This window comes from Amblyomma americanum, chromosome 9, assembly GCF_052857255.1.
Source record: "Amblyomma americanum isolate KBUSLIRL-KWMA chromosome 9, ASM5285725v1, whole genome shotgun sequence".
Taxonomy (NCBI): Eukaryota; Metazoa; Arthropoda; class Arachnida; order Ixodida; family Ixodidae; genus Amblyomma; species Amblyomma americanum.
Genome location: NC_135505.1, coordinates 9,704,315 through 9,728,960, shown reverse-complemented (window position 1 = coordinate 9,728,960; position 24,646 = coordinate 9,704,315). Strand labels below are relative to the sequence as shown.

Below are 24,646 nucleotides of genomic sequence, written 5' to 3'. Positions count from 1 at the left end.
CCATCAAAAAGCTTGAGAGCCACGTGATGCAGACCCTCAATCTCATCAAACGTGTCTCGAGCAAAAGAGGCGGTCTTAAAGAAAAAAAACCTACTTAGGCTCATACACGCTTTCATAATAAGTAGAATCAGCTACGTTACGCCGTATCTAAATCTCAAAGCAGCAGAGAGGAACAAAATCGACGCTTTCATAAAGAAGTACGTCAAGAAAGCTCTAATCCTGCCCATGTGCACATCTTCAGAAAAACTCCTAGCACTGGGCATACACAACACGCTTACAGAGCTCGCAGAAGCAGTCCAGACATCACAGATAGAGAGACTCAGCACAACACATGCGGGAAGAGCCACACTAGCCAAAGTCGGACTCCAAACAGACAGGGGAGCTAGACAGAGGGAGGATATCGACATGGAGATTAGGAGCAATCTCAGGATTCCCCCCTTACCCAAGAACATGCACCCAGAAATAAACAAGGAAAGAAGACAAAAGCGGGCAGAGGTGATAGAACGCATCTACGGTGACAAGCCTCAGGAAGAGGTCGCCTACGTAGACGCAGCGGGCGATAGACATAGTCAGTACACGACCGTCGCGGTAGTGAACGGAGCGGGTAGCCCCATCACGGTCGCAACTATCCTAGGGACAAACACCGAGACGGCGGAGGAGGTCGCAATAGCACTAGCTTGCGTCGGTTCCAAAGCTGAATACGTCATAAGCGACAGCAAAGCTGCAGTCCAAAATTTTAGTAGAGGGAGAGTCTCTCCCCTCGCCGCCAAAATTTTAAGACAAGCGACATTGAATAGAACAATCAATATAATCTGGACCCCCGCGCACGAATCTGTCCGTTGCAACGAGGCGGCCCACGAGGTAGCTCGAGATCTCTACCACCGAGCTGCACAAGACGGACCACCGTTCGTAGATCACGGGAGAGAAGGGAGACTAATCTCCTGTCAGGAAGTTACAGAATATTATAGACAACATCCCAGGTACTTTCCCCCACCTAGCAAAGCACTCAACAATCAACAGGCGGTGGCGTGGATGCCTACAAACAGATGTCTACCCACACCCAATTCTAAGCAAACATATCATTCCAGAAATAGATGACGATAAATGCAAGAAGAGCGGGGCGAGAGGGACCCTCGACCACATAATATGGGAGTGTAGCCAATCCCCACACAGGGCAAAGAACATTAATAGTAGAGACGCCTGGGAGACCTTGCTCCGGAGCACGGACCCTGAGCTCGAGCTCACCGCCGTCCGACTGGTTGAAGAGGCCGCCGGGATACAAGAGATCCTGGCCAGCATCTGACGCGACTACCCCATGCGGCCGGATCTGTCCTGATCCTCCTCCCTCAACTGAGGGTATGGGACAGGGGAGGTCTGGATGAGGTGGTCTCATTCTGTTGGTCAATAAAGGTTTTTTCACTCACTCACTTGGGACGACCACATTACCTATTTTAAAACAGAACAGCGCGCACTTTGACAGGGACTACGAGGAAGACACGACACAGACGAGACGAGACGAGACGAGACACGAACACTTCTTGTGGCGACAAACCCTTTTCCAACTCCGCGCACCACTGCCCAGAAAGAAGCATAAGACTGAGAGTGTCATCCACACCGCAGGGAACGTGTCGCTGCCCACAGAAGTGCATCGTGTTCTCTCCCAGGGGCCGAAGTACGCCACGGAACCCAAAAGGTCGCCGGCTGAACTTCTGAGCATGGTGAGGCAGGTGTCCAGGCTGGCACCGGTGTCAGAATCCGATAGGTGCGTGTCTGAAGGAGTGGACGCGTTACTACGTTGCAAGGCTCAAGTGAACACCGTCTCTGTTCGGCGAAATTGAAAGGACATTCGCTGTGTTTGCTCGCAGCCGACAAGGAAGGGGGATTCCTAGTGCTACCCTCTCAATCCGCCTTTTTCATTTTCCTGTGCTGCCACCTCGCGTACAACGTTGGAAGCTCACTTTAAGGGTACTGTGCGCCCAACCCGGCCGGACTGAGTGCCGCTGCGGAGCACGTTTTGCTGGAATCCGTCAACGATGGCGCGTCCTGGGCCTGGTGCCTGGAGGATTTATAGGATTGACTGATGGCTGGGTGCGAAGTCCGAGGCAGGCTGCTGTGACCACCGAAGAGCAAATTCTTCAGTATCTCCGACCATCCGGCATACAATGCGATCGCCAGCTGAGTAAGGGCCGCCGCTTCAGAGATGAAGGCTACATTCGGTACATAATGTTCAATGAAATATCCCCGATCAGTGAGGTTGGCGTTTTCCGCTGTATATGCCTGCCATCCATGAAAGGTGGATAATAGATCGTGCACACCGTAGCACAGAAAACGACTGGGGACAACAGTTTTCAGAAGCAATCGTGGTGCTCAAGCGCTCCCGAATAGCTACACGAGCTATAAAAGCACAAGCGTACTCGCAACATGGCATCTCTACTAGCATTTCACTTTATTTTCTCACAGCGCACCGCTGCATAGGTTAAACAAGCATGCGCGTCCATAAAGACGAGCGCGAGAGGCGCACATTGAGCCATCCGGCGATACCACGCAGAGCTCTTCATCATGGTTGTTGTTGTTGTTAGCCTATCAAAAGATGGCACATACCCACACTGGGGGATCGGCCAAGAATCGGGTGGCTATTCACCTGAACGCAGTTTACAAAAAGGAAAAGCACGTGGGAGTGCAACACCGGTGAATTTTTCGTCATGAACAGAAAAGGGATGAGTGTTTTGATTTTAAAATTTTAAGAATAATAATAAAGAGAGTGATTAAATATTAATGATTTAGTCAAAATGTAATAATTGATAGAAAAGAAAAGGTTGGAACACTTAGCAAGGCAATCGGTGAGATTCTATCAGGAAATTTTGAACAGCGGTGCAAACAGATCTGTGGCTGAACCCAAATGTGGTGGCGCCAAATGATAGCAAGAGCGGGCTGCTCAAACTAAGGCCAAGATGCTGCAAGGGCTCCTCCAGCATCATGGTTATGATGCGAACACACGCATAACCACACCTTCTTCTTCTTCTGCCTCTTAATACATGGCACATACCCACACGGGGGGATTGTCCAAGGTGTAGTGGCATAAACAAGGAAATTTCCATAAGAGATTACAACGAAATTTTAGCACCATGCGTGAAGGCTCTCGTAGCTTCTTTTTCGTTGTCCGCTCCATCACGCGTTGAAAGCGGCTCACAGCACTAGCCCATTTGGCCTTCTTGCTTCAGAAAGCAAAAATCGTCGGAACGAAGTCTGGGTGCCGCGGTGACATTCGAGTATAATAGAGATAGACGGACTAGTTGGTGACTATTAGTAGAGTGCATCTTGATCTTTTTTGCGCGGTTTCAAGATCTTTTTCAAGATCTTATTTGCGCGGTTTCAAGATGCCTTCTGATCGTGACATTCGAGGCCTTCCTACCCATGAATAAAACACTTCGTGATAGACTGCACACGCATTTAACCACAGTACCTCGTGCGTACCTGTCACAAAGTGATTCGCGCACAGTCTTGACCTGCTTGACGGTGCCCAAGGGCGGCCACGATCGTCGAACCGGCGAACTGCTTTTATTCAGGCATCGCGTCGAAGGCGGTCCCGGGAAGCGTTCGGAAAGCGAAAAAAATCTGAGTTTGCTTCCCTTTACATATTGGGCATTGCAGCCGTATGCAACACATATGTTGTAGGCATCGCCAAATGCGTCGCGCTGAGCGCCCGACGGCTGCAGCAACGCACCCCGCGTAGGAAGCACGTTTGTTTACAATTCCACGGCCGGTCTCGAGTGGAGCGCGCGACACTTCCAATATGTTTCGCGACACCGCCGCCAGGGGATGGGCGCATGCGCAGTCGCGTCGTGAAAAAGGCGGACGTCAAGAAAGGTAGGGAAGCTATTTTGTCTTCGTTTTCTGTGCCCAAGAATATTTCCTTGAAAAAAATTAAAGCTAAGGCCAAGAAAGTGTGCAAAAAAACTTAACCTTGATTTGTTAACGAAAACATCCGATAAAAGTAAAGGACTTAGTTTACAAGTGTTTTTTAGCGCAAAGACCCACAAACCAGAGTGCCCGTTTCGTGTCATTGTATCTGAGAGAGGCACTTGGCAGAAAACTGTAGCCGTTTTTCTAAAGAAGATTTTAAACTCGCTCACGTTGGACGATCCGTACCAGGTAAAAAATTCTCTGGATGCAATCCAATTTTTAGAAACTAACAAGAACAAGGGACTGATGGCCTGCTCTTTTGACGGTAAAGACTTATATTATTCACTACCGCATAATGAGCTTTTCGCGTGCATAAAAGAATGTATTGACCAGCAAGGATTAATTGAATTCCAAAACAAGAATGGCATTTCCGTCGCGAGCTTTTTAGAACTACTTCACATGTATTTAACTTCTACTTTCATTGCCTGGGACGGTGAGTTTTACCTGCAAAAACGAGCAGTTTGCATCGGGTCATGCATAGCTCCCGTGCTTAGTGATTTGTTGTTAGCACAAAAGGGTAGAAGGCTTCAAGAAAAATTGATAGGTTCTAAGGTTGTGCAGTGTTTCTCTATGTTGATGACTTTCTTGTTCTTACAGACACAAGTGTGAAAAAATTCGACGCAGTCTTTACGCAGATCAAAGCTGCCTTTGTTCAGTGCCTCCATCCCCTCATACTAACTACTGAAGTGCCAGGTAATCATGCTTACATTCACAGCGCAAAGACAAACACGGACTTGAGGGGGGACACCACAAAGCGCCGACTTCAACAACGCTTATTGCTGCGCGCAGCGACTACATATAGCATACAGCGGGCATGCGCAGCAACGAAAAGGAAAGTCATGTGAGACTGTTAGCAGCGCCAACCCGCAAAGGAAACACATCATCACAGGTACAAGGAAGACAACATAAAGCTAAAACCTAAAAGTCAGGACGCAAACAAGAACAAAACCATGATACCCTAGTTGGAAATTCCCAAGACCCGACGTTCTTTATCACCTAACAACACCGAAGGGGTGCTGACACAATAATCTCCTTTTTCTGCAATCTCACCAGCCTCTGCTATCTCCCTGGCAGTTTTGCTGACATATTTATGAAGAACTGTTGTTTTTCCCAAAAAAGGACCACGTTCCTTACACTGTTGGCAATCACGGCAGTGTATGTCTAGATGACGGGATACCCCGATGACACTATTGCTGTGTTCCATGAGCCTCTCGTTTAGACATCTGCCAGTTTGGCCAACGTAGGCTCGGCCGCAGGGCAAAGGTGTAGAGTACACTACGTTTTTTGCGCACTCCACAAAAGGTTGCCTGTGCCTAACAGTGCAGGAATAGCTGCCAGTAATGGTGGAATTTACCCTCTTGCACAGTTTCGGCAGCTTCTCTGGTGCGGAAAACACCACATGCACACCTGCTCTTTTCCCTATTTTTTTGAGCTGGTGGGCGATGGTGTGCATGTATGGTACTACCGCCACATTTTTATTCCAATTTGTGTCAGTCCCAACGGTGTCCGGCACTACTTCCCTGCTTTCTTTGAGCATGTTCTCGGCAACCGATAACAAGAGTGAACACGGGTAGCCAGAGCCGCTCAACCGGGTCACCTGGATAGAAAACGCATAATCCAGTCGATGCTCGCATGATTTCGTAAGAGCACTGCAAAAGCAAGATTTTACAATTGCCCGTTTGACTAGTTTTGAGTGGGCTGAACGAAAAGGAAGGACAGGTTTGTTTCCTCGCGGTTCATAAGCCCAACACACATGGTCAGTAGAAAAATAAATGCCCAGATCAAGAAATCTGATGAATTCGTTCGCAGCCTCTTCATGCGTCAGGATTAGTGAATGAAGGCATTCGGAAAACATATCAAAGATACTGAACATGCTAGCCTGATTGGACATATCCTGTGAGTTGGTAAAAACGAGAAAATCATCAACATATCTGAAAATGCCCGCAACACTGGAACCTTCACTTCTGCGTTTCAACTCTCGGTCCCGCTCCGCTAGAAAAATGTCATGCCATCATGCCATCCGATTTTTAGATATCAAACTCAGATTAATGAACCTTCACACGTGTTGGTCTTACGGGCCACGAAGCAGCAAGCCATTGCTCCCCTTCACGTCATCTCATTCTAAGATGGTTAAACGTGCCGTGGCGAAATCATGCGTTCACAATGCGCTTAAGAAATCTTGCATGCATTCCATGCAAGATAGCTTCTTTCACCAAACTGATCGGCTCATAAAGGCTGGTTATCCCAAGCAGCTGCTAGTGTCAGTGTCTGAATCTATTCTCAGTAATTTGAGCAAAAACAGAAAAGGGGAACGGGTAGACCCGTTGACGCGAAAGGAAAAAGAAAAAAAAAACCACTGTTGTGCCTTACATTCATCATTTCTCCCACAGACTAAAAAAGATAGCAAATAGAGCACGTGTCAAAGTTATTTTTTCGGCTCCGTATAAGCTTGGGAAGGTGTGCAAAATGGTAAATACCGATTTCGTTCCTAGAGAGTGCGACATCAATATGAAAATCATTTCGCTCCTGTGAAGAAGGTGTAGTTTATGTCATTCCCTTGTCATGTGGCAAGCTTTATGTGGGTCATACGGGGAGATGCCTCAATGAACGCCGGCATGAGGGAGCACAACAGCAATGTGAATAACTCTGTAAAAGGGCATCTCGGCATCCACTGTAGAGACTGTGACGGCAAAACTTGCTACCCTGACTTCACTCGAACACAAGTTTTAAGCAAGCACAGTAACCCATTGCCACGTGAAATAATTGAAGCAGCGCACATCGCCTGGTCAAAAGACGCCTGCGTCAGCAGCGCCTCTTTATCGATTGGTTCCAAAGAACTGGCATTTTTAGCGAGGGGGAAATGATGATTTTAGTTATCGTCCTTGTTCAGCGCAGCATGTTTAGATGACTGGAATCTATGAATGGGTGTTTGTTTTCTTCTTTTTGTAGGAACTGTATATATGCCTCGGTCCAAGCAATAAACAACAGTTGAAAGTCAAAAAAAAAAAACAGCGCTCGTCTGTGTCGTGTCTTCCTCGTAGTCGCTGTCAAAGTGCGCACTGTTCTGTTTTAAAATGACTTACCAACTCGCCCAAGCATCCGTTTACCTACCTCTCCGGGAAGCTCTCGCGTACGACTGGCTATCTGCGTCGCTACTGTTCATCTTTTCCCATCTCAATTAAAGTATTATTGTACTATTCCCTGTTTTCATCGGCAATGAGTTATGGCGCGCTTGTCTGGGGAACCACAACGCTTGACAATATTAATAAATTGTTGCGTTTGCAGAAACGTGTTATCTGCACTATTTCAAAAGTCCCTCGTTATTCACACACAGTCGAATTGTTTAAGAAATTTAACATAATTGGTATAGAGTCTTTATATTCTTATAGACTAATCCGTCATTACAAGTCGGGAGTAATTAAACACGACAATTCTTTAGCAGCGCTATCCGCATTTGCTACGAACAATCCTGTGTATTGTTCGCACACGCACACGCACACGCACATCGTCCTTTGCGCTCTTCCACCATGCACCATGCAAAAGTGCCAACTAGCCCGGCAGCTCGCTCTTTTAACCGACGAGACGGAAGACAAGGACACAAGCACATGTGTTGTTGTTATTACAGTCGAAAAAATGGCGCATACACACAAGGGGGATTGGCCATCACCGGAGATTTGGTGCGGTGGCCAAGTGCAAGCTTAGGCATGTTGGTGTGTCATTATTATCGACGCAGCGCATAAGACGAGGACGAGGTCGGCGCCTTCTCTGTATGCTCGTCTCGTAAAAATCAGCGCCGTGTCTGCGTACTCGTCTTGTCCACGTCTTTTGGGCTCTAACAATAACGGTGTGGGGGTGTTGCATCAACCACCTACCTCTCTTCTGGGGCCATCCCTGGAAACACGGGTAACCGCACATCAAGAGAAGGCAATGTAGTCAAACGTGTTGTCGTTCGCTATTAAAAACTAGATGGCGACTCAACCGTCTGTGAGCATTACCAGAATAGGCTGGGCCCGCACTTCCAAAGCGGCTATGATTAAGGAATTAAATATGTATACGAAAGTGGAGCTGCCATAGTAAGCAAATCTGAAATGCGCCGCCGCGACAACTTGAGTGGCGACGACGACGACGAAACATTAAGTAATGCTCGTGCGTCGCAATACTGTTGGGCTAGTTGGTGTTCTGACATCCTATTCATCCTATTTAGCGCAAACAACTGGACGAAGGAAAAGACGGAAACGAACACGGGCGCTTTACTGACAACTGATTTATATATGCATGGCACAACCTTCCATAAATCAGTTTTTAGTAGCATCCGTGTTCGTCTTCTTCCAATCGTTTTCACTAAATAACAAGGTGGCAAACCTTGTTAGCGCTAGCCCGCACAAAAATAAACCCGTGTGAAATTTTAATACAGTTTTTCTGCTGAACTAAACTCTGCGCATTTAAAATAACCTGCGGTACTAAAACTATTAAATTAAGTGAGGAAAACCTACAAAACAATCATTTTTTGGTGAATAGCAGATGAGTGAGCAACCTAAGATTATATTTACAGTTACAAGAACATTCCAAAGATAGCTTTAATGAATATCAAATTTTGCGTTGTTTATCTTGAAATTAACTTATTGTATAAAGCGATCTAGAGAGAGAGGTAGAGAGAACCTTCATACATTGCTCCTTCAGAATCTTCATGCGTGGAGTCCCTATAGTCCAGGACACCCGCGGTTAAAGCAGTCTATATAACAATGCTTTGAACAATTGGCTCGAGTAAAGAATTTGATAGCATAATAGGTCACTGCCACCAAGGTGCACTTTGGCTTTTCCTGCTATAGAGGGAGCGAATGTACCGCGAAATATCTTGCGGCAGTGACGCGTTCTTCCGCTCCCACGTGCGGTTTAAAAGAACTAAACCTGTTTATGCTGCAAGAACATCGCTTGTTCTGCAAACAGCGCTGATCTGATGGCTTAACTCTTTCAGCTTGCCACGCTGTTATTTCATTTGTAAACATGGACAGTGTAATGAGACAGTAAAGGTTAGTTCTATAATGCGTTAAGGTTCCAAAGAAAGTGAAAACGTGTTTTCGCATCTCGTTAAAACAGAAAATTTTACATTTGTACATTTTTCATTATTTAATTATTTCATTAAATCATTCTCCCTCATGATAGCCTAATTGGAACGCTTTCTATACTGGCATCGGCACAGCGTACTGCAGGCGGTGAGCAATCGTTGTCACCGCTTCGGTGCGCATGCAGGATACAAGGCGCTTCTAATCTTTCCCTCTACCTTTCTTGGTGTTTTTAAACTAAGGTTCTTCTATGTGCAAGCGGTGTCTTTTCTTGCTCGTTGGTTTGCTCTATGACTGGTATGAAGCGCTCTGTGTGCTGCTGTTTTCTCTGTAGCTATAGATCAGTATATTTGTTCGAAACATCGGAACACATGCTGCTTGCGCATACGAAGAAGACGATGCAGTAGAAGAAGACTGCTGCCTGGCCAGGCTCCAACCGCTCAGTCAACGCAGCAACTCTAACGCATTTCTGTCGAGGTGTGCGTGTGGAAGGGAACTCAGCGAAGCTTGGTAAAGCATGCACGATGGCCCAAGGCACTCGCCATCGATGGGAAAATGCGACACGCCGACAAAGCAGCGGGTCACGATCTCTTCAGACCGGCACGCGGCTTCAGGAAGAGCTGTCGGAGACAAACATCCAGAGCTTGTGCGCCTTCGGGCACGGACGCTTCCAGAGGACTGTTCTACTCTGCGCACAGGTGAGCGGATGAGCAATGATGGAGCGCTCGTGTTTCTTCACTACGTCCTGTGTATCGCGCTGCTTTAAGATGAATCCGTTCCAACTTGCCCAATTTTCTGTTCTCGTTTGGAAGCAAGGGTTAGGCATAAGCGAAAAACTTTTGGTCTTAGTCGAGAGCGCATTCGACCAGCGGCGCCTCTCAGGCGTCCTTTAATTTTATTCTGACAACTATAGTGGTTAAGTGAACTTGCTCTGGGGCTAGTTGGCTGTAATTCATGTTTAGGTATTTGACGTACGGCTCGAACAACAGACCAAACACATAGATGCATGACAAGATGTCGTGTACCTATGTGTTTCGTCTTTTCTTTTTGCGCCGTTAAAAAGGTGAATATAAGGCTGCTGGACTTGTCGTCATTTCCTTCCTCGTCAGGCAGCTTTCTTAGTGTTCACAACAAAAAAACTACTCTTTGATACTAAGCCTAGCACACTCAATGCTAAAACGGTAAATTTCCTCCACAAGTGAATCTCAGCCGCACCTTCTCTCCAAATAGCCTGTGGTGCGCTAAATTCCCTTATGAAAATGGTCTATAGACTGTCTATAGACTTCTCATAGACTCTATAGACGCCCTTTAGACTTAACTTTTCTTAAATAGACTGTCTATAGAGAATTTATAGACTAAAGTCTATAACCGCCCTAATTTTCTTTTGTCTATAGATGGTCCATAGACTACCTATAGACTGAAGTCTATAACCACATCAATTTCCTTCTGTACACAGATGGTCCATAGACTATCTATAGACTAAAGTCTATAACAGACAATTTTTTTTGTCTACAGACGGTCAATAGATTATCTATAGACTAAAGTCTATAACCGCCTTATTTTTTTGTCCATAGACTGTCTATAGATCATCTATGGACTAAAGTTCGTAACAGACAATTTTCCTTTGTCTATATTCAGTAAATAGATTATCTATAGACTAAAGTCTATAACAGCCTTAATTTTCTTCTGTCTATAGATGGTCCATAGAACATCTGTACACTAGTCGGTTACAGACCAAAGTTTTCTTTGTCTACAGACGGTCAATAGATTATCTACAGACTGAAGTCTATAACTGCCTCATTTCCTTTTGTGCATGGAAAGTCTATAGACCATCTATAGACCAAAGTCTATAGTAGACAATTTTTCTTTGTCTATAGGCGGTCAATATTGTATATAGACTAAAGTCTATACCTGCCTTATTTCCTTTTGTCCATAGACAATCTTTAGACCATCTATAGACTAAAGCCTATAACCGCCATAATTTCCTTTCGTCTATAGACAATCTATAAACCATCTATAGACTAGTCTATAACCGGTTTAGCAGCCTTTGTCTATAGACGACCTATAGACAATTTATAGACCAAAATCTCTAGCCGCCTTAATTTCCTATCGTCTCTAGACAATCTTTAGACTGCACATAGACTATTGTCTATAGACCTATTGTCTATTGTTTATAACAATCCTAATTTTATCTAACAATTTATACACTGCTTTCCGACTATGTCCATAAAATATCCATTTCTTTTCGCACTGCATGCTGAGTAGAACTGCATCGGGCCGCCGCGGTGGTAAAGTGGTTATCGCGCTCGGCTGCTGACCCGAAAGACGCGGGTTCGTTGCCAGCCGCGGCGCTTAAATTTCGATGGAGGCGAAATTCTTGAGGCCCGTGTGGTGTGCGATGTCAGTGCACGTTAAAGAACCCCAGGCGGTCGAAATTTCCAGAGCCCTTCACTACGGCGTCCCTCATTCCCTGAGTTGGCTTGGGACGTTAAACCCCCACGAACCAAACTGCATCGGGTGACCGCAACTATTGTCAGAGTCCTCCGCTTCCTTTGCTATTTCAGGAATAAAAAATATCGTCCAACGGCAATTCAATACCTTCCTGTATATTGTTTTTAGAAGCTTTGAAGAGCTAATTTTCCTTTAACCGCAACGCACATTGAGAATGTAATTAAATAATCATTAATGCTGACAGGTAGAGCGAGGAAAGGCACCCACTTCTGAAGTAAGGGTGCTGCAAACTGTACTACATCAAACGAACACGCTCTCCATTAAAGGAATCGCTCGAGAATATACCATTACATCGTGCTATCGTTACTGTCCAACGCGCTTAATTTAAGAAGCATTTAATCAGTGACTGTACATTTATTTCTCTTTAAAACCTCCTGTAAAATAAGGGGGAATAACTGGGGTGAGAATTCAAAGATGTGCCCATCTCTCAGAAACATGGTTAGAAGAGTCTCAAAGATCATGGTTCTCTGAGGAATTAAGATATGACATTTATACCTTTGCAGTTTGCCTTCAGTGAAAAAGTGCTGCGACTCGACAATCAGAAACCCAGTATATTTTCGTTCTTCGCCGTACACCTGCTGCATCGGAGGCGATAATACGCTGTTGTCCATACCGGTTTTCTAAACACGAGCACACGCCAAAAACACGTTATGCTATGCAGCATTATAATTATTTGAAAAGGGCGCCACATCTATTCGATGGGAAATGCGGCGCACATGGAATAAGTAGTAAGGTTTCGGTTTGGGTTTTCGCGAAAGTAATAAGGTTTTTAAAGCGCGAGTGGAGAATTTATGCTTTAAACCAAAGGCCCTTTGTGTTCTTGGATGCTAGAGCAAGCTACAATTGGCAAGAGTGCAACCAATATAGACATGACCGTGAAATTGGTTTGTTTCACTTTTTACCCATTTTGCCCGGAGTCGGCGGAACATCATCCGGGCAGCAAAAGACCGTGTGCGCCGGTGTGTTGGCGTCGGCGCAGTTTTCTCTCGTGGATTACGTTTTGATTGAAATTCAACTTAATCGTCCACTTATGGTACGTCTACACGATTATTTTTATTCATTTGGTCTCCTTAGCCACTCTAAGCAGTGCTGTGTGTGCAGAGCAGATTATGTGCGCAGCGACAAACTTCCTATCCACGTTTGTAAGCGGCGTTTGTAAGCACGTTCGTGTGATCGGCGGCAGCCGCCATGTTCTCGAATAATGTGCTTACGTCTGTGCCGCTATGTCTTTCCTAACGCGCGGAAAGGCACTCGGTGCGAAACCCGAGACGGTAAGCCCTCCTCGCGAGCTCTCTACTGGCTTTTCCGTGTTGAAAGGTAGGTGCACAGCCAGAAATATCGCTTAGCCCGTGAGTGAAGGCCGAAATGAAACTATGCGTTGGAGCCGTGTGAGCACGATTTACTTGGCATCTGCGGAAACGCACAATCAAGTTCTGAGGTGGATTACATTTATTTTGCCTTTATTTTTTATTCTTTGTGTTATCGCCTGTCGGGACCATGGAGTGCTGTTCATTGAGAAGTGTGCATTAATTGCTTGTTTGTTGTAGCCGCTCACTCGGTGCGCGTCGCGGGCAGCGACGTTTCACCAAACATGTTTTGTAACGCTATTGACTAGAGCTCGAGGCGTTTGTCAAAGTTGTAGTGAAGCGGCGGTGGAGGAATGCTAATAGAGTGATGGTTGAAAAAAAAAGTGGTTGCCGGCGCAAATGGCGAGCGTGTACAAACACCGCGAAGAACCTTCGAGCTGCATCCCGTCTCGCCCTTCCTTTGCACACGTATGGATTCGTCCATCCCTGTTATCCAAGCCGTTGGCCGCCGCCGCTGGCCTGCAGGAAATTCATTTCGAAAGCTGAGTAAAGTCGCCTCGACAAGAGATGGCTTACATTTCGTTCCGAGTGGCTCGTTCATGAACCCCGCTTACGCGGGCACAAATTTCTTCAGTACCAATTGTGCGAGAGGCAGAATATGCGTTTCTCATCTCAGACTGCTACATTACAAAAACGCCAATGTAACTTGGCGCTTATTTGCGTCACGAATGCAATTCTGCTCGCGCTGTTTTTTTATGGCTGCGCCTTTTGATGAACACGTTAATTGTGTAAATGAAATAATTCTTACTTTGAGCGTGTTCGTTGCTTTCGTTGATTTTCTATCAGCGTTAGGTTAGGGTACCTGCATGCAAGTGTCTCCTCTTTACTGCTCTGTCCGGGCTGCACTTGAAGTAAAAATTAACTGAATTTGAGATGGTATTTCATCCTTAAAATAATGATCTTGTTGTCTGAAGCTCATGTCTGGTTCTGAAATGGCGCTGCTGCAACCACTATGTACTGTTTGAGTTTTTCTGGATAATGAGCACGGCATGGAGGCGCTGTAACCCACTTGTTCCAAAGAGCGCACGCTGGTGTATGAGTATGCTGTTTCGTCTTAGTGTTTCAAGTTGTGGGCACAAAACAGTGGTGAACTGGTTCGCAGTCTGCCTGGTAGATTTTGCATGGCTTGTGCCCGTTTGAGTATTGGCATACGTCCCAGGCTTCATGCAGGGTATTTTGAAGCGCTTGTTCAATAGCGGGTATAAGAATAAATGCTTGAATATTCTCCAGTTGGGATCCTTTTGCAAGGAGCACTGAATGTACGTTTTATGGGGCAGCATTCTCAACAGCTCGTAGTGAGTCAATGATGATAAGTGGCACAAGTTTTCTAAGTATTCTAATCCAATTAATGTAAAGGGAATGCATACAGAGGTCAGTATTCGCAGTAGGTATTTAGTGTAGAGGTAGAGTGCTGCACGGAATGTGGATATTAGTTACAATGTTTTATGACAGCCACTTAGAATTTGTCATGCATATTTACTGAAATGATGAATCCAGCGCGATGGCTCAGTGGTTATCGTGTTCTTCAGGTGCTCAAGTTATCGTCACCACTGCAAAGTAGCGACGATAACTGCGAGCATCACATAACCGTCTCTGCCTCTGTGCATATTACCCACTGTGCATCTCACTGGTCATCGCACGTGTCCTGAAGACATACGGTAGTCTCGAGCAGCAGACCAGGAAGGCGTGGTCGTCGGTGTCACCTGGAAATCCGGCACAGCATCAACAGTTCACTGTGGGCTATAAAAGATGATTCCTTCCACTGGGACCTCACTTGGCAGTGGTGGCCATAACTGCAACATCATGTAACCGTCTCTGCCTTTGTGCAGGTTTGTGCATAATTATGCCTGACTCAATGTGATTTTCTTTTCCTTTTATGTCGTCGCTGCTGCTAAGTGGATAGATGGGTTTTTTGTAAAAGATCTGAGCGTACTATAGCTCGTTGTTGTGCTTGCCGTCTTCCACTCACTGATAGCATCTTTGCAACATGCTCAGAGTGCAAATTTAATTTTCATCGTGGTGCATGTGCGGGAATAACAGAAGAATCTTTCAATGCTAAGCGCGAAGCCAAAAAGAAAGCATGGAAATTTGACTCTTGTCGAGGCAACCACAAGGGCACAAGCTCCACAGAAAATCTGCAGCATGATTCCGACGTGATACTCAGATTACTGGAGACTGAAACGAAGCTTAATGCTCTTTTGCCTTTGTCAAAAAAGTTTGATGCATTTGAGTCGCAAATGCAGTTGCTCTCTGATAAGTTTGACGACTTTCAGAACCACCTGACTGTTCAAGAAAAAACTACAAAACAACTAAAGAAGCGATTTGTAGGGCTGGAATCTAACAATGTAGGTAGTGATATAACTCAGCTGAAGCAGGACCTAGATGATTTGGAGTGGCGTAGGCGCTTTCGAACCCTAGAGCTTCATGTATTGACTGAAACCCAGGATGAGGACTTGCTAAGCACAGTAAATGAGATTGTAGAAAAGCTGCAAGTTAAGGCTATTACACAAGACGACATTACCGCTGTGCATTAACTACACAGGGCTGAACTGAAGAAAACATTTCAAACCTTTTAACATGCACTTTGTAGAAGTTGGTGCCTCAAATGATATTCATGGTACATTATCGTGTGAACAATACATGAATGTTCAATGACCTCAAGCTGTATTTCTCGCTCCAACTTGCGCCACAGAAGTCCTTAACATAATCATGACGCTGATGGACAACTGTGCATCAGCCTACGATGATGTGAAAGTTTCCCCCGTGAAAGCTGTAGCCGCACTGATAACTCCAGTCCTTACGCATATATGCAACTACATACTTCAGGTAGGGATATTTCCAAACCAAATAAGGCTTGCGTGTGTTCCAGCTATTCATAAAGGTGGTGCTTTTGAAGACTTGAACAACTATAGACCAATGTCAGTGCTTTCAGTCTTTTCAAAAGTTGCTGAACACATGGTGAACAAAAGAATTGTCGATTTCCCCACTCTGCATAACTTGATAGTAAAAGAGCAGTTTGGATTCAGAAAGAATAAGACAACTGAAACTGCTTTACTTTATATTAAACAGAAAATTCCTGACAACATTAAGAAATGAAAGCTTACTTTGGGTTTATTACTTGATTTCAGGAAAGCCTGTCCATCATGATATATTATTAATAAAGCTACCGTACTATGGAATCCAAGGTACAGCACATGTCCCGATGGAAAGCTGTTTAATTTGCAGGGAGCAATACACCACAATAAAGAGCATCGCATCCGATCGAGGCACTATTAAATACGGAGTTCCATGCGGTCCATTCTAGGCCCCATATTATTCTTGATATATATGAGTGATATTGTAAACACCCCAGGCTGCTCTGAAATGGTATTACATGCAGATGACACTAATGTATTTCTTTTCAGGTTGCAATGAAAGCTTCGTTTACAGGGAAACAAATGAATGGCTTCACTATTTAGACTTTTGGTTAACCTTTAATAAACTAGACCTGAAGATAAACAAGACGGAATACCTGATTTTCAAGCCTAAAGGTAGCAAAAAAGATAGAGAGTTCAAATTGAAGTTCCGGAATAACATTATAAACCAGTCTAAGAGGATTTGCTTTCTAGGTTTTATCTTTCCTGAAACATTTCTCTGGAATTTGCACACAGAAGCTCTCTGAATTGAACTTTCACGTGTTTTTGCATATTGAACAGGTTGCCAGTGAAGCAACAAACTTACTATGCTCTCTTTGATTCACGTTTAACATACTGCTCCTGGGTATCGTCAGACACAACACAAAGAAACCTTGATTAGCTGCACCCTCTGCAAAAGCGCTCAATATGTGGTATTCGAAAATTCCAAAAATAGAACATTGCTTGCCATACCTTAAGATCTATGACATACTAGAGATCAGTAAGCTATTCAAATATAAGTTATTTCTGAAAATCGTGCACCAGTATATGTTACACCGTTCAAATATTGAGGTTCAATACAGAAAGAAACACACTCCACATCTCCTTAGGGAAGATAAAATACAGGTGCCCCGATCTCGCACCAACTATGGTGATTTGAGATTATGTATGCAAATAGCAAATTTATTGAATCAATATCCAGACATCTTTGAATTATTATCAATCTGCCCATCGCTACCTAAAGAAAACACTAAGACATGTACCTAATGGAATACTAAGTCAAAGAATTTCTTCTGTGTCATGGATGATATTTCGGTGTGTTGTACGTGTAAACACTATTCGGGAATCTCTAAACCTTTTTTTTTCCATATACAGAAGCATGCACACAGTCCTCAGGGTTGTCCATTTGTTTTGTTTTGTGTGCATGCATACATATTGGTTGTTGTACGATGTACTGTACTGCAAATGTGTTCGAATAGGCCTATAGTGGTTGCCACTGCTGTCAGGGGTGGGATGGCCTCATCAGGCAACAATGCCGTTAGCCTTCTCACCCAGGACAAATTTTGTATATTTTTTGTCCCAAATAAATCGTACTACTACTACAACCTGAATGATGCAGGTTCGATCCTGGTCTAGCCGGTCGCGTTTTGATATAGGCAAAATGCTAGAGGCCTGTGTTCTATGCAATGTCAGTGCACGGTAAGAAACAGCAGGTGGCTGAAATTGCTCCGCAACCTTTCACTACGGCGCCTCTCATAGCCTGAGTCACCTTGGGTTTTTGGACCACGTAAAACCAAACCAAACATCGACTAGCTTTCTTGAATGGGATAGCCAGGATATATATTCCTCGTGTTGTAAAGCGCATTTGTAGAGATGGAGTGGGAATTTTTTTTTCAGTTCCTCTTATTTTTTCCTCCACTGTACAGGTCAACATGCCCGGATGACTGACTGCAGACAACAGGTTGCAAGATTGCTTCTGAGGAAACTATAGTCGGATCATTACTTTCAGCATTTATTTTTATGTGGTGCATTCTTATCGTGCATGTATTGCATATTCCTTGCCTGCATAGCTTGGAAATAAACTAAATTGCAAGTATATTGATCGTCATGTCATTTGTGAAGACCACGTGGTGACCTTTTAAATAGTTGTAGACTGTCTATAGGCAGTCTACAGACAATGATCTATTAAGGTTTTTTAGACAGAGCTCTATAGACTGTCTATAGACAAATGTCTTCAGCATTGCCAGGCCACATAACTGTGGAATGTCTATATACAGTCTATAGAACTGTCTACTGAACCAGTATACTTGTCTATAGACAGAAATCTACAGGAAGTGTATGGCCTAAGTCTATAGATCATCTATAGACTGCCTATAGACCTGTGTCTATTATCAGTAGACATTTGTCTATAGACGGTCTATGGACAGAAGTCTATAGGAAGTGTATGGCCGTAAATCTATAAATCTTCTATAGACTGTCTATGGACTTGTGCCTATAGACTGTCTATGGACCTATCTACTTTCAGTAGACATTTGTCTATAAACTGTCTATAGACAAAAGTCTACTAAAAGTGTATGGCCATAAATCTATAGATTGTCTATAGACTGGTCTAAAGGATTTGTCTATCGACAGTCTATAGACTTCTTAGACTAAAGTTCATAGACAGTCTATGGACGGTCTAAAGAAATTTTTGTAAGGGAAGGACCTTCAATTCTCCATTCTCGTCACCGCTATTTACTTTTTTCCGTTCCCCCCATGACATGATACACTAAGAGCATCCTGTAATATATGTCGCCCTCTCTGCCTTTCCCCGCATTAACTACCACTCGTTTTATTTTAAAGTCGATTTGTGATTATATGATTATATAGCATAAGTGCGACTCTACTGTAATAAGGCTCTGCTGTAATGTCCTTTTGTGAGGCAGCATCACTATCCTCATGACCTGTAGGTAGCACATTCCTTTTAGTTTTCTTGGTGCGGAAAAAACTACTTGCACTTCATGCCCCTTCGGATTGGCAGCCATTACTTGGCTTTGATCTCTTGGCCTATTTACTATTTACAGCCACTCACTGCCTACTCTTAGTTGCCCTCCAAGAAACTGATTATTTTAACTTCTGCGTCTTGGTGTTGACAAACGAATCGTTATTCACAACAGCACAGCAAACACTGACAAAAGGAGAGAAAAGACATTAGGAGGGTTTCAAATTGGACTAGTTGGTAGTTAGCATGGTCAAACATAATTGCGCTTTAGGCTGACGTGGGAGAACACAGGGACGACACAAACACTGGTGCGCAAACTATCAACTGAGGTTTATGTCGGCGTGCACACGTATATAAGCTTAACATGTCAAAACATAAAAACACATTTTAACCAGCAACTTTGCTATCGTATCGTCAGGCGTCAGAAAGACTTTGTCCCAGCAGATCAGTTTGTTTGGTATCTCTTGTCCAAGAATTGCTTTTCCTCTTTGGTAAGCAAAACTGATGGGTCACTAACACACATCCCTTCTTTTCCCGATTCCAAGCAGTAGGCTTCCCACAGCTCCCTGGTTGTCTTATCTCTGGATTTCAGCAGAACTGTAGTCTGTTGGAAGTGGGGTTTGGAGCTATCGCATCTGGCGCAATGTGCCGCCAGATTTCCAGGTGAGTTAATCTGCCGGCAGTTGCGGGTATCCTCGGCCGCAAGATAGCGGTATCTTGTAAAACACTCCTTCACAGCCCTCGACGAACCTGTTTGTGTGCCTGACGCCACAAGACTCCTCTTCTCCAGGACCAGTTTTACCTTCGCGCACATTTCTTTTAGTTTTTTTGGTGCGGAAAAAACTACTTGCACTTCATGCTTTTCGGCAACTTTTTTTCAAAATGTGAGAAAGTACATGAATGTACGGTAGAACCACAGGCCTTTTGTTTTCTTGCTTTTTGCCTCGGTCCGTTGCTTTCACAAATATTTTAAGCACTTTTTCTGCTACTGATGCAAGCAGTGGTTTAGGGTAACTTGCTTTTTCCAGTCTTGCTGCCTGGTTGTTCAGACTACTTCGCATCTTGTGGCTGCAGTACTTTTTTATGGACTGCTCGAAACAAGACACGGCCATGTTTCGCTTGATCAACTTTAAGTGAGCCGAGTCATATGGCAGTAGGCCTTGTTCGCTGCGTGTTGCATACTCCCCGCACAAGTGAGTTTCCAGAGACAAGGCCAGATCAAGGAACTGCAGGTTGCCGTTTGTGGGGACTTCATGAGTGAAGGTTAGCCCTGAGGCGGCTAACTTGAATTGTTCCAGAGCTTTCCTACAAGGTTCGGTATGGCCAGAGTGTTGTCAGCGCAGACTAAAAGTCATCGACGTTCCCTTCCAACCGTGTTTTAACTTCTCCGAAATGCAGCCGGTCAGAATCACATCTGAAGGCATAGCGAAACTAATAGATAACCTTAAGATCTGTAGCAGTCCAGGCCCTGACAACATATCGCCTAAAATTCTAAAAGGTACCAAACTGGTTTCCAGTTTGATTCTACAGATAATTTTCAATCAGTCTATCGCCACAACATCAATTCCAAATGACTGGAAAAATAGCACCGTAACCCCTGTACACAAATCTGGCAGCCGTTCTGACACTTCGAATTACCGCCCCATTTCTTTGACGTGCATCTCTTGCAAACTGCTAGAACATGTACTGTATTCAGCCATTGCATCACACCTTGACGCCAATTCTTTTTTCTTTCCGAATCAGCATGGTTTCCGTCGAGGGCTTTCATGCGAAACACAGCTATTCGAATTCACAACAGACCTTCACCTTAATCTCAACTCCGGCTTTCAAACTGACGTAATTTATCTGGACTTTTCTAAAGCATTTGACTGCGTACCCCATCGCCGCCTCATGGCCAAACTTTCGAGCCTTCATCTTGACCCGCTGGTTTTATCGTGGATCCACTGTTTCCTCTCTAACCGTTCGCAACGCACTGTAATAGACAACCACCATTCTTCAGCCACAAATGTCATTTCGGGTGTTCCTCAGGGCTCTGTGCTCGGCCCTCTTCTTTTTTTGGTATTTATTAACGATCTTCCTTGCAACATATCATCGTCAATTCGCCTATTCGCAGACGACTGCATTCTGTATCGACGCATATCATCTAACAACGATCAAGTCCTCCTCCAAAAAGACCTCAACGAAATAACCAACTGGTGCACCCGGTGGCTGATGACGTTAAACGTTTCAAAATGCAAGTACATGACAGTATCACGTAAACGCAATAGCTTAAATTACCAGTATTCTTTAAGGTCAATCCCCCTAACACAAGTCGAGTCCTACCGGCACCTAGGAATAACAATCACTAGCAAACTTTCATGGTCCGAGCATATCTTAAACATAGTAGCTGAAAGTTCAAAATCGCTCAACAGACTGAGAAGGTACCTAGCCGTGTCCCCTCCATTCATCCGCTAACTCGCTTATGAAACATTCATTCGTACTAAACTAGAATATGCCTCACCCATTTGGAACCCGCACCAGTCATACCTAATTGAAGCATTAGAATCAGTACAAAGTCGTTCAGCCCGATTTATTACTTCATGTTACGATCGCAGAACCAGTGTTTCTGGCATAAAATCATCGCTTGACATACCGCCACTGTCTTTTCGCCGTAAAATTTCCCAACTCTGCCTTTTCCACAAGTTATACTACAGTTTTCCTCAATTGCACTGCACACTTCTACTCCCTCCCAATAGAACATCTCGTCGTCTTTTTAACAGCCTGAGCCTACAGCGCTTACATGGTTCCACCAATGCCTTTCAAAAATCCTTCCTGCCATCCGCCATTGAACTGTGGAATGAGCTGCCTGATGCCGTTGTAACTGAGCGCGATGCAAATAAATTCAAAACCCTGCTTTTAACTCATCCTTTTCGTTAGCGCACTTACAGTGTAATGCCCGACAATTTTCAGTACCACCTCTGCACATGTTACATTTTTGAACCTTTGTCTGCTAATCAGTTTTCCCGTTTTCTTCCTGTATATATAGCGTGATGGCCACAGTGTACCTGTGATTGTTCCCTTTTTCATTTTTCAATGCTCTTTTAACAATTGTTTTGCCTTCTTCACTGTTATATTTCAAATGTTCCTATTGTTTGTGATTTCGTATTTTTGCTCCCCCCTTATGTAATGCCCCACCTAGGGGTCCTTAAGGGAAAATAAATGATGATGATGATGATGATGAAAGGACTTTGTAACACCAAGGGTTCTTCAAGTCTCTTGTCTCCTCTGGCAAGGAAGAGGTCACATAGAACGGGGGCTATGGTGGATCAAACACATATCCCGTCATTTTGAGAGAAGACTTGCCCCCATGGGGCAAATACGGCGTGAAGGGTTTTTTTCTTCGGCACCCAGTAAGTTGAGTGGCATCTGTGCAGCACAATAAAGGAGATCTGACATTAGCCTTTGTGGTAAAACGGGTGGGTGTCAGGTCAAGCTACGATCAAAGTTATTTCATGCAGTGTCGGAGTTGTTTGTACCTAGGTTTCCGCTTTCTTGCGGTGCCGTATACATTGGCCAGACTGGACGATGCGTTAATAAAAGGCTTCAGGAACACTCTTAAGTCCTCGATAACGACTCGTCAAAGTCACCCATTCACCTCGCACAGCACCGTCGTTCATGCGGTTGCACCCTGGTATTTTCTGCTACAACCATTCTTTTCATACATATGCTTGGACCAATTGGCTAGAGAAATAATGGAAGCCTATCACATGCATAATTCTGGAGACACTTGCGTCTGTCGGCCTTCAGTAGTGGCTGTCACAGAATGAACTAGATATCCTCAAGGGTGCTCATCTTGATTGATAGTGCGATTAAGAAGGTGTCCTAGCGTTATCTTCCTCTGGCCAGAGAGCTTTTGTTTTTGTTGTTGGACACGCGCGCATTATTTCATGCCTTGTATGCCGATTCCACTTGTTTGTTTTTTGTAAGATTATATGTATATATTCTTCCCTTCCTCTAATAAATTTCAGTTGAAGACAGCGCTTGTGTTGTTGTTTATTCTCTCCTTTTTTCCGTGTTTCCTGCGCTGTTGTGAATAATGTCAACTGGTCCAACTTTTTTCGCTTGTCAAGCGAATTGCTTTAAAAATTGCTGAATACCACAGGGTAATTTCCCTTTTACTTCTCTCCTTCCGTACAGGTATCATCATCAAATAGCACCCGAGGGCTTAGAACCGGTGCATGTGCACGTGTACTTGAAGTCCTCACTTTGCCACGCAGGTGGCAACCATGCTGGCGTATAGCTACAGCTTCGCACTGGTTCTCGACTTGGAGCCCGCCGACCACTGGTGCGCACCGCTCGAGCAGTTCACCAATGTCTCGGTCGAGGAGTGGAAGGACGCTGCTGTACCACAGGTCAGGAAAGGAGAGTTCAAGCAGTGCGTGCGCCATGATCCGGCCTTGGTCTTTAGGCATCCATCCTCCATGCCGGCGTCGTTTGCCCCCGACGCGGCCCAAACCGGAGAAGCTCAGCACATTGCCAGCCTGCCGTCTCCTGTGGCTGGAGAGGGGTACAATGTAAGCGAAGTTCCCTGCGAGAGCTTCTCCTATGCTCCCGGCACTCCAGGCCGAAACGCAGTTGCTCGCTGGGACCTGGTCTGCAACAAGTCCTGGTACCAGACTGCGGTGATGGCCGCGTACAGAGGAGGTGGGCATTCTTTTCGGGTAGCAAGACGCAAAGAAACGAATGAATATTTCCCCACTCCACAGTCCTCCTTTTTTGCAAGCCCGAATGTTGCATTCACACAAACGAGAGCAGGTCAGTTTTGGCGTTCGGTCAAACAAAGTTATCCTTACTGGACAGCCCGTTTGCATGTCCTAGATAGTTGCCAGGAAACGAAGGCAGTATGTTAACTAAGTGTCCGGAGCAACGTTGAAATCGCCGTATGGACAATGACGGAGCTCAGCTGGCATTAAGAAGCGTTGCATCTTGGGCGACTTGGTAGTGCATACTTTTCTGGAAACAACTGCGCACACACAATACAGGACATAAAAAAGGACATGAGCGTCTGGCCGGACGTTATCACAAGGTGGGGCAAGACAGTAATGGGCATATGGCAGAGCATTGTATTTGGTGCAAAGGGTGCACTACCATCTTTAATTGTTGCCGCATTTTGCACTCCCACAGGAATCAGCTGACCAGAGAGATTGTCGAGACGAGGGAATTTCTTAGGCATGGCCCTGGATGCGTGAGTGTGCTATCAGAAGCTGTACTGGATAAAGAAGTAAAATTCTTGGATGGGGAAGTGATGTGACAGTATCGCATTAGGTTTTCGGCACGTGTGGCATTGAAAGTTTCTATTTGTGATTTCTCATCCTGATTGTGAAGGCATGTATATTTCCATAGATCACAATATAATCCAGTTGATGTTTGCACCTGTGTGTGTCCTTTTCATGTCCTTTCTTGTGTGTGCGCAATTGCACCCAAGTCAACTGTCATCTCGGTCTTGTGACGTGTGCATTATTTAATTAATCATTGTTTAGTTCGTACGTGTTGCTTATCTAATGCGAGCAGAATATGGACAAAAAGCATTTTTCCGAACTGGTAAATGCTTCCCGTTCTAAGACAGCCTGATCTAGCATCACAGCAGGGCACTGCCTTTTTACTTATCGTAGAACGCTTCTTTGCTGATCTTCCTTTCCCAATTTCTATAGTTCTACTGTCTGCTGCTTTTCCATTGAATTAATACAGTTTTTAACTTCCTCGTTTCATACCTGTCGCTTGAAGCTCCTTACTTCTCGGTCTTTGTCTCGTGCATGCCTAGTGGTTGGTTTCCTAGTCCTCTTCCGCCTCTGTGAGTAGACGCTCCTTCAATATGAGTCTTGTATAAGT

General features: G+C 44.7%; 1 protein-coding gene across 1 annotated transcript in view; it reads left to right on the top strand.

Annotated features, from left to right (window-relative positions):
* Window positions 1–9,455: 9,455 nt before the first annotated feature.
* Window positions 9,456–24,646, top strand: part of LOC144104976 (solute carrier family 22 member 7-like) — a 180,015-nt gene continuing 164,824 nt past the window's right edge. Inside the window, exons 1-2 of the mRNA XM_077638201.1 lie at window positions 9,456–9,724; window positions 23,035–23,461. Coding sequence (XP_077494327.1) covers window positions 9,551–9,724; window positions 23,035–23,461 — 601 coding nt within the window. The 5' untranslated portion in view covers window positions 9,456–9,550. The remainder of the gene's footprint in view (window positions 9,725–23,034; window positions 23,462–24,646) is intronic.